General features: G+C 53.8%; 1 protein-coding gene across 3 annotated transcripts in view; it reads left to right on the plus strand.

The window, feature by feature from the left end:
- Positions 1 to 4,386, plus strand: part of LOC111156357 (ubiquitin protein ligase E3B) — a 52,457-nt gene extending 48,071 nt beyond the window's left edge. For 2 of the 3 annotated variants that reach the window (XM_022517151.1, XM_022517150.1), the window contains 2 exons: positions 1,126 to 1,218; positions 2,184 to 4,386. In XM_022517151.1, coding sequence (XP_022372859.1) covers positions 1,126 to 1,218; positions 2,184 to 2,375 — 285 coding nt within the window. In that variant the 3' untranslated portion in view covers positions 2,376 to 4,386. Of the gene's footprint in view, positions 1 to 1,125; positions 1,219 to 2,183 lie in introns of those variants that run through there. The other variant, XM_022517152.1, reaches the window with a different exon arrangement.
- The last annotated feature ends 11,418 nt before the right edge of the window (positions 4,387 to 15,804 follow it).

The raw sequence follows: 15,804 nt of genomic DNA on the forward strand, positions 1-15,804 counted from the left end.
TCTTCGTAGGAGCTGCTGCTGTGCTTTGGTTGGTGGAAAGTAAACCCTGCTGGGTAGTAGCAATGGCACTTGGTATAAAAACAGTTTTTGAAACCTGCTGCACAAAACCTCTCTGGTTGCCCTCAGGAATCTCACAGCCATTTAAAACACTGTTTCAGTGGTAATGGTTACATTAAGAGCCAAACACGCAGCTTGCGGTGAAATTTTGAAGCACATCTTGGCGTTATGTAGTAGGTCCAGTAGTAGGCCCATACATCCCCTGGAGAAGGGAGAGCGTTTCTAGCTGATACTCAGTTCTAAAAAGCGAGTGCTTTCTAAGACTTCCTCTGCAGGTCTGTTGCTCGGATTTCTAAGTCAGTCTGGTTCCCCTGTGTAGACACGAGCTGCACGTGTGGGGAGATAACACAGGTGCTGCCATCTGGAAGATGCAGGGAATCCCAGGAGTGTCGCAAGGGCGCATGGCTGGCTGCCCAGAGGCCCCACTCTCGGTGTCTGGGGCGTCAGTGCGTCCCCCTCAGCCTTGCTGGTGCCAGACGCCTGATCATTGTCTGCGTGCTGAGAGCAGGTTTGTCTGTCAGGGACAAAGCTCACAGAGACTGCTCCGTGACCCAGCAGGCCAGGTTGCTCAGGTGAGCGCACCTGCACACTGTCCCCCGGCTGGCTAGGAAGCCGAGCAGGAAGCCAGGTGTGAGGGGAGCGGGCCCTCTCTCCTGCGCCATCCTTAGGGGCACCACCATCTCCCTCTGCCCAGTTCTCCTGTGCGTGGTGTCTCTCTACGCCAGGGCCCACGTGCCAGGCCCACTGAGATCAGTCCCGTGAGGGGAGTTTGTGTTGTTTCTGAGCTGTTCAGCTACACATTCTCTGCCATCCCCTGGGTTGGTGCGCACAAATGACTGGTCACATCTGCTGGTGTGGCTTTCATGTGTTTTAACCTTCGAAAACAACACCCTTAAGGGAGACATGAGACATGTACCAGTTCTTGGGCTGAATGCACGGTCTGTCACCTTCCACTCTCCAGTCATACCGTGACTGGAGAAAGCAAAAAAGCGCAGCTCGCCTGCCAGGGGCGTGTTGCTGAGGGAGCAAAAGCCCCACTCTGTCCCCTCAACCTGCCTTGTGTTGCAGTTTGTGACCAGCTGCTCCAGGCCCCCGCTCCTAGGATTCGCCTACCTCAAGCCTCCCTTCTCCATCCGCTGTGTGGAAGTGTCAGACGATCAGGTACCGCTGCCGGGGGGCGAGGCGCCCGCTCTTCGGGGTGGTTTGCTGTGCGCGCTGCGGAGAGCTTCACACCCGGTCTGGGTCCGTGGGGCGGGCCGCGCGGCTCCTGGGATCGGGGTGAGAAGGTTCCACAACGCTCCAGCCAGGAGAGCAGTTGGGCCCCCAGAGGATGCCCTGGGACTCAGGCTGCTCTGGGGCCTCAGCTCTCTCGGGGTCCCTTTCTCTTTCCTCCCTCAGGAAAGGGTACCTGGGGGTGGTTTAGTAGCGGGTGGCTTGGCAGGGCTCCAGGCTGAGGCAGCTGGGGGAGGGGTAAGGCTTAGGAATGGGGCAGGCAAGGGCTTGTGTGCTGGCCCTTGCTATCTGGCAGGCCACATCGTTTCCTCGTCTGCAAGAGAGAACAAACGTCTCGGGTTGTCCTGCCCCATGGAGGGGTGCTTGAGAGCAGCCGTGGTTCACTGTCTCAGCCCCTCTCCCCCACCGGCAAAACCCAGCGGCCTCTGCGCATAGCTGCCTCTCGGGATGCTGCTGGCTGGTCTCCAGGTCTCGTGTGACTCTAGACAAGGCTCAGTCCTCTTAAGGAAGGCTGACCCACATTGCAGTCTGCCCTGGGCTACGTGCTGGCAGCAGGAAGTGGGAGGCTGTTTTTGGACTTTAAGTGTCTACAGTAGTCTGGCTCTTTGGAAATTGGTTAACCGGTAACTAGCAGTTAACCTGAAGCCCCCTGAGTGCTTACCTAACACAGGGGTCGCCCGTGCAGGACGGAGCTGCTTCTGTGCACTCAGCATTCGGGGCCGGGTGCCCTCCGTTGGGGGGCTAGTCTCGGGCGGCAGCGCGCTCTCACCAGCCCAGCCGTTCCACTCGACGCCCGGGGCTAGCCAGGTCCTCTCCTAGGTCTCCCACTCTGGCAGCCCTCTGGGCTCCCTCGCCAGGTGCCTCCCAACCGAGGCTGTGGTGTGTGCTTGCAGGACACGGGGGACACCCTGGGCAGTGTCCTCCGGGGCTTCTTCACCATCCGCAAGCGGGAGCCGGGTGGCCGCCTGCCCACCTCCTCCACCTGCTTCAACCTGCTCAAGCTGCCCAACTACAGCAAGAAGAGCGCCCTCCGGGAAAAGCTGCGCTACGCCATCAGCATGAACACGGGCTTCGAGCTCTCCTAGCTCCCGCCCCTGCCGCCTGCCCTGGCCGGCTCCTGGGATCCCAGGGACCTTCAGCTCCAGGGGGCAGGGTCGCTCTGGGAGTGGGTGACCCACCCGCCAAGTGACCTCTCACTCTATAGCCATGAGACTCCCCTGTGGCCTCAACTTCTTGGGACGCACCTGACGACTCCGTAGCGCTCTCCAGGTGACACTGATGGGAAGGGTGTTGAGAATAAACCTCCAGGTTCCGCCAGCGCTGGTCCTTTTCTCCTGCTTTCCGGGGTCTGAAGCCAAGGCCTATGGTCACAGAGGGACTTCTTTTGATAGTTTGGTTTTTTGGTGAGTCTTTTCTTTCCTGAACTTTCTGAATGAGCTGTGCATGAACAAGTGAGTGCCCGGAACTCCAAGGGTCCGGAGTGGTTTTCACGATACGGTCCTGAGTGCACAGAGCCCACTAGGGCTGAGACGCTCTCCTTCCTTTTCTGAAAACTCTTTACTCAGGTAAGGCCTCACCAAGCCTCTATGCACTTGACAAAGTCTCTGCTTCCGTCCCATCCACAGCGGCCCCTCTGCAGACAACCAGGCCTGCCTGCTCCCCAAGGAAGCAGAGTTGCCGGCCAGGAAGGCGGCAGAGCCCAGGAAGTTCGGGGCGCTGCCCCCACCTTGAAACCACGCATTCCACGGGCGGCAGTGCCCCCCCCACACACACACACCCAGTCTCGCCTCAGATGCTCTGAGTCCTTAGCAGGTGGGGTTGCTTGGAGGCCCCCCACTGGCTTGATCCCATCTAATGTGTTCACACTGGTGGCCTGGCTTTGGGAGAAAGTACCTCTTGGCCCTTAAGAGCAGCTCTGTTTCCAGAGGGCGCTGGCTGTTCCCCAAAGCCTGCTGATTCCTAAGGGGATAGCTGCCATCCCCCTGCTTCTTTGCCCTGCTCTTGTCTTGTAAGGAACACTATCTGAGTTACCCAGCCTGTTGGGGCAGTGGCTTCCCTCCACTGATGGTAAAATCCCAAGAAACTTGGGTCTTGCCCCTCATTTTTCTTCAGCACGGGGAACGGGGACACTTTGCACTGACGGAAGCTCAAAGGGCTGAGGAAACGCTGGGCTGGGTTTTTTGGGTTTGTTTTTTTACTTCATTTTTCTCTTCCAACCCATTGTGCTCCTCTGCCCTTATCATGAGAACTTCATTCTCGATCCAGGGAATTGAGACAGAGGCCGTGTCCGTGGTCTGTGTTGACAGCCATCACCCTTGCCCCCCTCGTCAAGCTCCTTAGGCATCCCCACCACCAAGACTGAAGCCAGGAGTGCCTGGTCCCTCTGTTCTGTGGAGCCGGCTGGGGCCTTCCAGCTTTCTACCAAGCAGCAGAACACCTTCTGGCAAAAACCTTCATGTTGACGGCAAAGTAAGCAGGACTGCTCTCCGTGGCTTCCCTCAGAGGTTGCCGCTAGGTGCCGTGTCCCGCCCGGGCCCAAGCCTGGCTACGTGAGAGCCCCTGGGCTTCTGCAAAACAGAGTTTATATTTTACTTTGATGGAAGGATGGCAAAGAATTTAAAGACAGGAATTTATTATTATTCAAGATTTGTAAGTAACCTCTGATTCTGTGGATTTGCCACTTTAAACGCTCGACTCCTCTGAAGATCTCTGAATGTGTGCGCGCACGCGCGGAGCGGGCGTGCACATTTATGCGGGGGCCCAGAGGACTGTCGGCCCGCACGGATGCTTCCATCTTGACTCCGATCACCCGCAGATCGGCCAGCGTGCCGCTGGGGAGAGCGGAGAGCGTGGTTTCTAAGCACCGACACCAATTTCTTTTGTTCTTTTGACGAGGAGGGGTGGTTCATAATTTCATTTAAATTGTTCTCTTCAGTAGCTGGAAATATTGCACTATCTAAAACATTGAATCTGTGCTTTTATGGCCGGTGTTTGTTGACACTTCGATGGCTCTTGATGGCTCTAAAAAGTTGTGGGGGGTTTTTTGGTTTCATAGATAACCTAGGGATTAAAACGTGATCAAAGGCTTTATTAAATTTCTACTTCCACATACGATGGCTGTGTTCTGCTTTTTATCTGAAGGAGTGCTTTAGGACCTTGGGCCCGGGCAGCTCACTAGGGGGCGCCTGGAGCTTAAAGGGCACGAGGCTCCCTCAGCGGAAGGGTGATTCAGAGGCAAACACAGCAGACCCCCAAGTCTCACCCGGGAAGCAGTTAGCAGCTGACAATGTTCTGTTCACTTCCAGTTCTGTTTTGAGAGGGAGCACGTTCCAGATAGAGCCCAGGTAACCTCCAGCACCACCGGGCTCTTGTCCCTCCCACCCACTCTGCAGAGGCAGCCACCGCCCCGGATTCCATGTTTTATACCAAAACGGATACAAGCCCTAGATGTGTGTTCATTGAAAACCATCCACATAACTCACAAGCACATGAAGGCAGATTTTCCAGCTGCATCGGGGTCTGTGTGGCTTTGCGCCCTGAGGATCGTAGTGCGGGACACGCAGCCCTGTGTCCTCCTGTTCAGCCCACCTTTACGCTCAACAGAAAACCCATCTCTGACCGCCCGTGTTTCCAGCTTCACCCTAGGTGGCTTCTCCCCTCACCCGCCCCTGCCTCTGACCTGGAGCCCTCAGAGGGTCGGAGCAGGAGGCTGGCCTTTTGAAATCCAGGGACTCAGGAGAGATGGCCCTTTATAACAGAATGCGTGGGCACCCAAGGGGGATTCGTGTGTGCTGGGTTTTCTCACACAGAGCATCTGTACCGCCTCCCCAGAAAATGATAGTAGCGTCCAGTGACACACTCCCGCCTACAAATCCAGAGCCTCGTTCTGTGACATCTCAGCCTTTCCAAGTTACCACAGCAAAAAGAAAGTTCTTATAACTAGGAAAAACAAGTGGGCTTCTTAAAAATTGGTTTAAATGAAGACGATTTTAGTGCACTGACAGAACGTGCAAGTGCCTGAGAATATTGAGGTGGAACCCAGTTTGAGAAACACCGGTCTCCACCGTGTTTCAGACAGTGAAGCCGTCTGCATGTCCTTGTCCTGCTGACTTAGCAGAGGTCACGCTGCCAGAGGTGTGCATCGGGGTTATGGACAGACTGGTTGTCTCTAAGGTTGGTTCACCTGGACATGCAGGCCCCTAGACCTCAGACCTACTTCCTGGTAACTGTAGGTCGGTCAGAGCCGCTGAAGAACCGAACTGTGGTTTGTTCAGTTCAGCGAGGGCGCAGGACCGCAGAGACGCCTGTGAAACCTCCCTTCCTGGCTCGGTGCCGGGCTCAGCCTATGCCTCCCGGGAATCTCGGCGCCAGCTTCAGGGGCTGTGGGGATTCCACGAAGCAACATGTGACCTGCACCCCACTCGGTTCCTCGCACCAAGTCAGCATCAGACGTCAGTCTTCCTCCTACATTTGCTCACCTGCACCAGAAGAAAACAGAGCTGCCCATGGCCAGTCCGTCAGGCCCTGGCCCAACTTCTAGTAGCTTCCGCTGCCACCACAGTCACAGCACAGCAGTGAGAAATCCAATGGAGAGGTCTTGACTGCGGTCTCCCAAAGAACTTCTGCAGAATGGCGGGAAGGCACACTCCCTCCTACCCCCTGCCTGCGGGAAACCAGCTGGGGCATTTCCAGGCTGGCATGGCCTCCAGCCACCTCACACTCACGGAGGCCCAGACAGGAGCCGTGGGTCCCTCCAGTCTTCAGAGTCAAGATGAAGTCACTTGCTCATTATAATCATCATGGGAACTGACATGTTTTATAAGCTCGCGCTTGTGCCGTGACTGACTCTGGAGCCTGAGCCATCGGGGCTCTGAGCGCACTGGATAGCAGGTTTGGAGCCTCTAGAACAGAGTTCCCTTCCTAGCTCTGGTGCTCGCTGGCCAGGAGGCTGGGGACAATTCCCTGGCATCTCTGGGCTCTACTTCCCTCTTCCATTCAATAGGGGTAGAAGCAACCACCACTCAGTATGGCCTGAAGAGCCCAGCCTGTGCCAGGCCCTTTGTGGATGGTCGATGATTTGTGGCTGGTGTAATTGTCACCATTATTTTATTCTGGAGACCTAACTGATGTCCTCTCTGGAATTACTTTTGTTTTTCAGGGTCCTTGCAAGGAAGACACCCCAAGGGGCTTCTGCTGGGCTTTACCCTCAGCCCCAGGTTTTTGGCTCCTTTGCCTGAGCCCCCACCATGTCCTGAGCTTCCACCACGCACTTCAACCCAGCCTCTCCCCCAGCCTGGGACCAGCAGCCACATTCCCTACGCGGTTTTCCCTGCCCGTGACAGTTGCGTGGTCTCTGAGCCGTAAGGAGACTCAGAGACTTGGGGAGACCAGGATGGGATTTGTGTCATTTTTCAGACCCTTCACCAAGAGAGCCAGACAGAACACTCAGTGATGGCAGGAGAAACCCCATGGAAGATGTGACCCACCGCTCTGACCCCAAAGAAGCCTCCAGAGGAAATCAAAACCTGAGCTTCCCAAACATCCACATGTCCACGAGTCACCAGGGAGATGCTGATTCAGCGGGTCTGGGGCGCCCAGGGTAGAATGTAGGATTCCTGACTGCTTTGTGCTGTACCGCAGACCACACTCAGGAGTCCGCCAGGGCCCGGTGTTCAGGCAGGTGGGGTAAGACCCTGAACTTGGCATCAAAATCTAGTTCAGGTCAGCTGAGTGACTCTGGACAAGTTTCCAACTCCCTGAACCTTCTTTTCTCATCAGTAAAATTACCTCTAATACTAATAACCCTCCTGATGGCCTCACAGACAGCTGGGAGCGGTGGGGTCACACAGACCTGGGCACCAAGCCCAGCCTCTCACTGGCTGTGGGGCTCTGACGACCTCTCCCAGCCTCGCTGTCATCTGGAAAACAGGCATAAGTCACATCCTAAAATGTGTCTCCATGGTAACGGGACAAGCATTGCTTCCAGGGCAAAAGAGAGGTCCTCTGTGTTTAGGGAGAAGGGGGTCGTAAAGGATGTGTTCATTTTTATCTGGAAAGAGGGTTTGCCCTTTGGAGACAGGAAGGGAGGCATTTGGGACGGAGGAAGCAGCCAGACCCAAGGTGAGGTGGTGAGCCGCGGGAGTCCCATCCCATCTGTCACTGAGGGCAGGAACGGGGGCGACCTACCACAACTAGTGCTTGTCCTCCAGACCTTCACCACAAGCAAAGCGCTGCACTTGGCCTTCTGCACAAGTTCTTCACAATCTCCACCTGGGACCCTGGGCACCGGAGTAGAAGCGGTCCGTTCTGCGGATGAGGATGCGGAGGTTCGGAGAGCTGGTTGCGCTGGCATGAGACCACACAGCTAGAAAGCACCAGAGGTCGGATTCGGCTCTGGGTCCCTGTGATGACAGAGGGCCCCCTTCAACCTCCACCAGCTTCACTGCTGCGGGGAACAGTCACAGGCATCCCCTGTGGCGGGGAGCGCTAGTGTGGAAGAGCTGGGGAGGGCTGGAAGTCATTGGGTGCGAGCCGAGACCAAGGGGGCTGTAAGAGAGGGGTTGGTCCCCCAAGGCAGGCTAGGGGAGACTAAAATTGAAGGCAAAGAGAAACGGGGCAGCGTATGACAGTGACGCTTTGTCTTCTCGACACATTGTCTGCTCTGGGCACCTGCACCGGACATCAGGCTCCGTGACCCTCTCACCAACCTGCTTGTGTCCTCCCAGCGACTTTGTGCGGGGAAGGGAGCGCCACCCTGTGTGGGGCATTGAGGGTCTGCCGTGCAGCCCAGGTGGCCTTGTCACCATCACAGATGATGCCCGAAGGACCCAGCAGTTGGCGGCGTCCCAGCCAGCCCAGGGAGCCAGATTGCTAGGGAGTTCGGGCTTGCCTCTGTTCATCCAAAAATAGGCACACAGGCTGTGCCAGGTGCTGGAAGCACAGCCAGGAGGAATGCAGACACCTCCCTGCCCCACCGCGCTCACTCTCAGGTTGGCCGAAGAGATGCTGGAGCACGTACTGTGATCACTCCCCTAGTGCCACACTGTCCAGATGCCCACTTCCCAGCTCGGCAAACAGATTTGTTGACGGCAAGACCCTTGTCCAAGGTCCTAGAGTCTGTCAGTGGCAGAGCCAACATGCAAACCCTGGCTTGCCGCTCACTCCAAAGCCCTGACCAAAGTTTGAGCAGGCAGAAGAGGAGTGGGAGAGCTTTCTAGAAAATGGGATCAAGATTGAACAAAGCCCTAGGAGCTGTTCTGTCCCTTCTGCCACTGGTGCTCATCCCTGTCCCCTCTCCCCTTGAGGGGACTGTCAGGAACCCATCCTCATTCCTATCATGCCAGTCTTCAGGGAAAGGGCAGGCAAAGAGGAAAGACTGAGCAAGGCACTGATGTCATTCTTTCATTTATTCATTCATTAATGTCGTCAGGCACCTGCTGTGTGCCAAGCCCTAACTAAGCCCTAGGATGCGGTCGACTTTGGGAGAGACAGACACTAACAGGAAACCCATAAGATCATTTCTGATGTGTTGAAAAAAAGACAGACACACACACACCCGTATCCTATTGGGAAAAGTAAATCCCCAAAAGGGAATTGAGGCATGGCTATGAAGAGAAGAGGGATTGGATGTGGAGATCCCCAAACTTAGCAAATATCCACAAGATGGTTCCTGCCATTTTTAAGACTTTGAAAGCCTGCTCAGGTGCCCAGGGTGGTGGCAAGGATTCGGGTTCTGGAAGTAGATTAGACTTCATATCTGGTCGCAGCCACTTCCTTACAATGACCTGGGACAAGTCCCCTAAACTTTGCAAGCCTGCAAAATGGGGATGATAATTCTTCCCACATAGGGTTGCTGTGAGGTCACACGAGGTCAGGCATGCCCCACGCCTGGCATGTAATGAGCACGCAGTTCAGTTTCCCAACCAAATACTCGATCATGTCCCATGTGTGGGATGTGGGGACACACGCATGCAAGGTGGGTCGCTAAGCCAGCTCCTTGAGGTTGGGGGCTTTTTTTGCTGACCCTCCAGCATATTCCATCACAGCTTTACTCTTTTAAGTTAGATTGTTGAGTTTAGAGTTTTCTTCTTTTTTAGATTTTATTTATTTTTTTTCAGTAATCTCTACACCCAATGTGGGTTGTGAACTCACAACCTCAAGATCAAGAGTCAGGTGCTCTGGGGCACCTGGGTGGCTCAGTCAGTTAAGCATCTGCCTTTGGCTCCGGTTGTGATCCCAGAGTTCTGGGATGGAGCCCTGCATCAGGCTCTTTGCTCAGCGGGAGCCTGCTTCTCCCCCTGCTTGTGCTCTCTTTTCTCTCTCTCTCTCTCTTTCTGACAAAAGAATAAAATCTTGAAAAAAAAAAAAAAAGTCGCATGCTCTACCAACTGAGCCAGCCAGGCACCCCACAATTACAGCTTTAACATCATTCCTTCTAGATTAAGGTGCCTAACTACAGAACTGCCCCTGCTTCCTTGAACCACCCCCCAAAACACCCAACACACGCCGAAGGAATTCTCCTCCTGAAACAACCCACGTTTCCCCAGGGTGTGTGTGCGTTCTTGCTGGGAAAAGACCATCTGACGTTCAACTACGGGTGCGCACTTCACGGCCTTCAGTGGGTTGGGGAGGGTCATTGTGAACCATAAACCCAGAAGTTTCCCCCTAAACAAACTCTTTGCCTCCACTGAATGCAACACCACAGGGAGGGGAGCCGGACCTGGTGCCTGGCACAGCGGGAAGCAGCCCAAAGGGGAACCGAGAGAAGAAACAGCCAAAGGGATGTGGCTTTTAGGATACCTGCCTGCTGACAGAGTGTGGGCAGCGGTGGAGATGATTGTGGCAGAGGCTGGGGGATGGGAGGTGTCACACTATCTCTCACTGGTTTTAATCTTAACTTTAATGTGAAATGTAATTACAGATTCTGAATTATGGTGGCAAGCTCATGAGGGCTGACTCATCAATTAGCCAGATTTATACACTCGGGGTTCTCAGAGATCTATGACCCTGATGTGTCACCTCAAAGCTCTGAGACATCTGTTCTGCCAGTTCACTCTCTTGGGGGAACCGTGGGGTCGAGAGACCCACTTTTAGGGCCGGCTTGGAGGGACAGCCTGACCACACTCAGGCAGCCTGGAGACCATATGTGCCTCTGCAGTCCCCACTCTGAAATCTGTGAGGGCCTTGGCCTGGGAATCCAGAAATGTCAAATACACATCTTTAGTCCCACTACCTCCATTGGAAACCATGCGAGACATCCCGAATGGATTACCAACACCTGCTGAATCGGGACCCAGCCTTGGGCTCCTTCTTAACGCAGCCTTCCAGGCAGCCCCTACCAGTCACCTGGCTTTGGCACTTCTTTCGAACCCCTGGGATCAGCCCTTGCATGGTCTCAGCAGAAACATAATCAAAAAGGAAGCTAGGTTTTGATGCAGAAGGCCCGGGTTGAGTGCTGGTTTTGCCACTTGCTGACTGACACATTGGACTCCTCATGGTACCCACTGGGGTGCCAGTTTGTCCAGGTGAAGGCAGGGTGAAAATCCATATAAGGTAATCAGTGGGAACGTCCTTTGTCTACTCTCAAACCCCATGCAAGTTAAAGATGGCAGCAACCAACAGAGGAGAAAGAAGGATGCCGACATCCCCAGCATCCTGCGAAAAGTGGGTGTGATCCCCCTCCACAGCCAATCCTCAGTGGGGCTGTGATCAGCTTTCTGCCCTCCTCTGTTGCCCTGGAACAGAAGCCAAGCATCCACGTTCGGACCGCACAGGAGCTGCACCCCGGGCAACCAGCTGGCTCCGACAGAACGGCCAGGGGCGTGTTCTCCAGACTTCTATACTGGAGGGGCCCCGTGGCTTTGGCTTTCAGAGGGCCACCTCCCCTGACTCCAAACATCCCAAGAGAGGTAGAGGATTTAGGAGAGGCGTGACAAGCAACTGTCAGTTTGTTCTCTCTTTTGCCCTCATGTTTATTACACAAGTAAGCCTCTGTCAAATCCAACCCAAATATATTGTTTAAAAAAAAAGAAAGAGTGGGGAAATCCAGACAAACAAAAGTGAAAGTTAACACCACCGGTAATCCCATGATTTAGAGGTATTATTAACACACAGAACAGATCCTTGCATTACTTTTTTCCCTGTGGTGTATATCCACACACCTATTTCTTTTTCAGGAATTAGGTCATTCTATACTATACCATTGTATAATTTGGGTTTGGTTGTTTTTTTCACTTAAAAGATGGTGAATGCTTTTCCATAGTAATAACTATATAGACACTATCTATTTCAGTAGTTTTGTGTTTCTTAGATCCCCTTACTGTTCAAAATTTTCCTTATTTGACAATTAGCTCTGTATTGTTGGACCAGGCTTCCAGTTTTTCACTGTAATGAGCAGCTCTGAAAAAAAAAAAATCCCACTTGGCTTCACCAATGTATCTGCTTCCTTTGGTGAAATTCTCGGACACAGGATCACCGGGTCATAAGGACGAACATTTCCAGGACTTCCATATCCCCCAGCCAAATTGCCCTCCTGAAAGGTCATACCTAGCTCCGATCCCCCCAGCAGTGGGAGTCCCCGTTTCTCTCTCCTCGTTGAAGCCTGCAGGTAGAGCGCCTCAGGCCCAGAACTCTCTCCAGCTGCCCGGTCCTATGGCCGGACCCCTGAGGGTTCTTCCTCTCCCGCTCCGCAACCTGAAGCTGGCCCGAGAGAGTCCATAGCCAGGAGAGGGCAGGGTCCTGGTGCCACGTGGCATGGCCACCCGCAGACCCTGACCCCCTTCCTTTCCACCCACACCCCCGGACGCCTTTTCTCGAGGCGGGCTGCCCACACCTTGTGACGGGACAGCAAGCTTTTGAGCTATCATCAACCTTATCTTCCTTTACAGCTCCTATGGAGTTAACAGATGTACGCACGTCTGAGGCAGTCATGCGGCAAGAGACTTTGGGGCCAATCCTTCCCGTTTTGACAGTGTGTAATCGAGGTGAAGCCATAAATTTTATAAACAAGAATAAACGACCCTTAGCAACATATGTCTGCTCGACCCTTCCAAGGTGATCGTAAATAAAGGCACCTGCTTGCTGGGGGAGGGACATGGGCGCTACAGATGGCCGGCAATGAAGGCTGAAGGCTCTGTGCCTTGGGAGCATCTGGTGGGGGACAGGTCACCCTGCCACCCCCAGGTCCTCAGTAAGCTGGATGCCTTTCTGCCATTTACTCAGTCATTCTTGCAGGTTGCCTTTGCCTCTATACCCCCTACCCCCGAACTGGTGCCTGCTGCTCACCCTTCCCCAGAGAGGTAGCTTAAAGCAGGGGTGGTAGGGTCCCCTCCCCCAGGGTTTACGATACCCTCTTCTCCTCCCCTCCCCTACTTCACTGTCAATTGTGACCTCATCACCACTGTCCCAAGCCAGCCCTGCAACGGGAATCTGAAAACTGGGATTCTCGTCCCAGCTCCACTGCTGCCTGCAGGGAGACCTCAGGCAGCATGAGTCACTGTGGAGAGGTAAGAGTGTGCTAGAGGTGGACAGATCCAAGTTCAAGTCCGAGTATGGCTTCTTACTTGCACACCACCTGCCAAAGTGCTTTCTCCCCGGACCTCAGTTTCCATGTCTGCATCTGCAACAAAGCTACGGATTCCTGCCTGAGGGGGCGGTGGGGGGTGGGCGGGACATGCTAAATGCACAAGCTGCTCTCATATCACACCGTAGAATATTCCTCGTGTTGCTCGAGAGCTCAGTAAGCGTCAGCCGTTTATGAGGATGTCATCATAGTCATCACGTCCCCAACCCAGCGGACCCTGTGGGATTCTGAGCAAGCGACCTCACCTCTCTGGGCCTCATTGTCCTTACCTGTAAAATGGGGAGACTACGTGCACAGGCCTCAGTGGGTTCCGAGAAATAGGAGACATCGAGGTCCACCTGAGCAAACAGCTGAGAGTTGAGAAAAGGTTAGTTGTGGTGGTGAAGGGCGTAGAGCCCTGACTTTAAGCCTAGCCCCACTTCCTAGAGCCATGTGACCTCGAGAAAGCCGTTTCTCCCAGCTGTGCTGGTTTTTCACTGGAATTTACAGATGACAGCGATATTCATAGTACCACCTTCGTGGCTGGGTGGAAGAATTAAATAAGCCATTGCAGGTAAAGTGTTTAGCAAGATGCCTGGACACAATCACTACTCAATTTGTGGTCATTTTTAATATTTACTTACTAAATTCTCTCTTGGCCTTAGTTTTCCCATCTGTAAAATGGGAATGGTGATCTCTGAGATCCCTCCCGGCTCTTACCGCTCTGTCTGAATAATGGAGCCAGGGCCCCTGGTCTGACTGGGACCGCCCCGCCGCCAGAGGCCACGTGTGTCCCCCGGCCTCAGCAAGTCCAAACCAACGAGGGGCACTGCTTAGGGCTCTTTTGAGCTTCACCCCTGCCTGAGCTCCTTGGAAGTGCTTTAAAAAGAAGACACAACTCAGCGATAGCTATTTCTTTTTTGAGCAGCTCCCACGTGCCAAACCCATGGGCTTATTCCCTGAACCATTGGAAGCTGAATCATCAGCCCCAGTCGTAAAAGATAAAAGGCTCAGCCTGGTCGAACAGTTTACTGGAGGCAGCTCAGCTGGGAAGCGGCAGGGCTGGAACCTGAATTCAAGTTGTAACAACAACTATGAAAACAGTTAACTTGGGGCACCTGGGGGGCTCAGTCAGCTGAGCGTCTGACTCCTGATTTAGGCTCAGATCGGGATCTCAGGGTCATGAGATCAAGCCCCTTGTTGGTCTCCGCACTCAGCATGAAGTCTGGTTCAGGATTCTCTGTCTCCCACCCGCTGTCCCCTCTCACTCGTGCTCTGTCTCTCTCAAATAAATAAATCTTTAAAAAAAACAAAAACCAGATAACTTGCTGGGGGTTATGCTAAATCCTTTTTTTTTTAAATATTTTATTTATTTATTTGACAGAGATCACAAATAGGCAGAGAGAGAGGGAGGAAGCAGGCTCTCCGCTGAGCAGAGAGCCCAATGCAGGGCTCGATCCCAGGACCCTGGGATCATGACCCGAGCTGAAGGCAGAGGCTTTAACCCACTGAGCCACCCAGGCGCCCCACCACTGGTTATTTTAAAGAAGGGATACATCCCTGGGACTTCTGTGGTCTGCCTCAAACTGTCCACATCCTGTGAACACGTGTGTGCGTGTCTGTCCTGAGAGAGTGTGCACGTAGCCTCTGTCAGAAGTGTCTGATTCTGTGGAGTGGGAGAGAACACAGGGAACATCCCCAAGGCCTCAGATGTCCTCAGCCTGGCTGTCCCCTGCCTCTGCTTGGGCTCAAGCATGGCCTTCCACGAGGGACTCCGGGAGAAGGAGGACAGCACGCCCAGTCGGGCTTGCAAAGGTGAGTCCCCTCAGTAAGCAAGACCGGGACAGCTTGGGTCCAGTATTGCCAGGAAGACTCCCAAGCCCGGGCGAGGGAAGGGAGGGATGAGCCACAAATACTTCCAGGTGCTGATTTATGTAGCATTCATGTGGAATTTATTATACAAGGAATTTTATTCAATTAAACTTGAAGTGCGTCTGGATTCTTAAAGGTTCAGTAGTGATAACTGGGACAGAGCGATCATAAAACTGGATGGGCTGCCGGAGGAAGGTGTCGTGGGGGAGGAGGCGAGGGTGACATTGCAGCTGACGGGGGATTCGGAACCGGGACGTTTGTCATTGGGATGTGTTACAATTTCAGGCTGAGAAAATTACTCCATGAGAAACGCACATTAACAATAGCCAGGAGATATCAGTTAAGGGAAACTAGGTTGAGAAATGAGACAGGAGAATCTATTAGCGTCTGACATTGTTCTTGGCAGTCCAGGTCGTGATTAAAACGGCTGTCAAGGGGTGCTGGTGGGGAGGCAGTCGCAAGGCCCCATCCTGGGCTGGCACCTTGGTGCTGACTTCCGGACTGACTCCCGGAGACAAGGAAGGGGCTTCCCTCGAGCCTCAGTCTTCTCCCCTACAGAGAGTGCCCGTTTCGGGGTTACTGTGAAGTCTGAACAAGCATGCGGTCTGTGGGGTCCCTGGATCGGGGCCTGGCCGGCGGTAAACCCCTCCCGGGTGCTGGCTGGTGTGAGGATTCTCTCACTATCCAACCACCAGCGGGGGAACTAAATGTGTCCCTGCCCTGAGAGCCTGGCGGGGCGGGGGAAGGCAGGTGAGCCAGCATACTGGAGCGCCCATACCCCAGAAGTCAGGATAAATAGAATTTTCACATGCTATTTTTTAAAAATCCAAGTTATGCAAAAGATCTATGATCAACAAGGACTCACACGTTTTTAACTTTTATTTTTAATTTTATTTTTTTAAGATTTTATTTATTTGAGAGAGAATGAGTGAGAGAGCATGAGAGAGGAGAAGGTCAGAGGGAGAAGCAGACTCCCCAAGGAGCTGGGAGCCTGATGCAGGACTCGATCCTGGAAGTTGGGGTCATGACCTGAGCCGAAGGCAGTCGCTCAACCAACTGAGCCACCCAGGCGCCCTTAATTT

This window comes from Enhydra lutris, unplaced genomic scaffold, assembly GCF_002288905.1.
Source record: "Enhydra lutris kenyoni isolate GAN:26980312 unplaced genomic scaffold, ASM228890v2 scaffoldscaffold46, whole genome shotgun sequence".
NCBI lineage: Eukaryota > Metazoa > Chordata > Mammalia > Carnivora > Mustelidae > Enhydra > Enhydra lutris.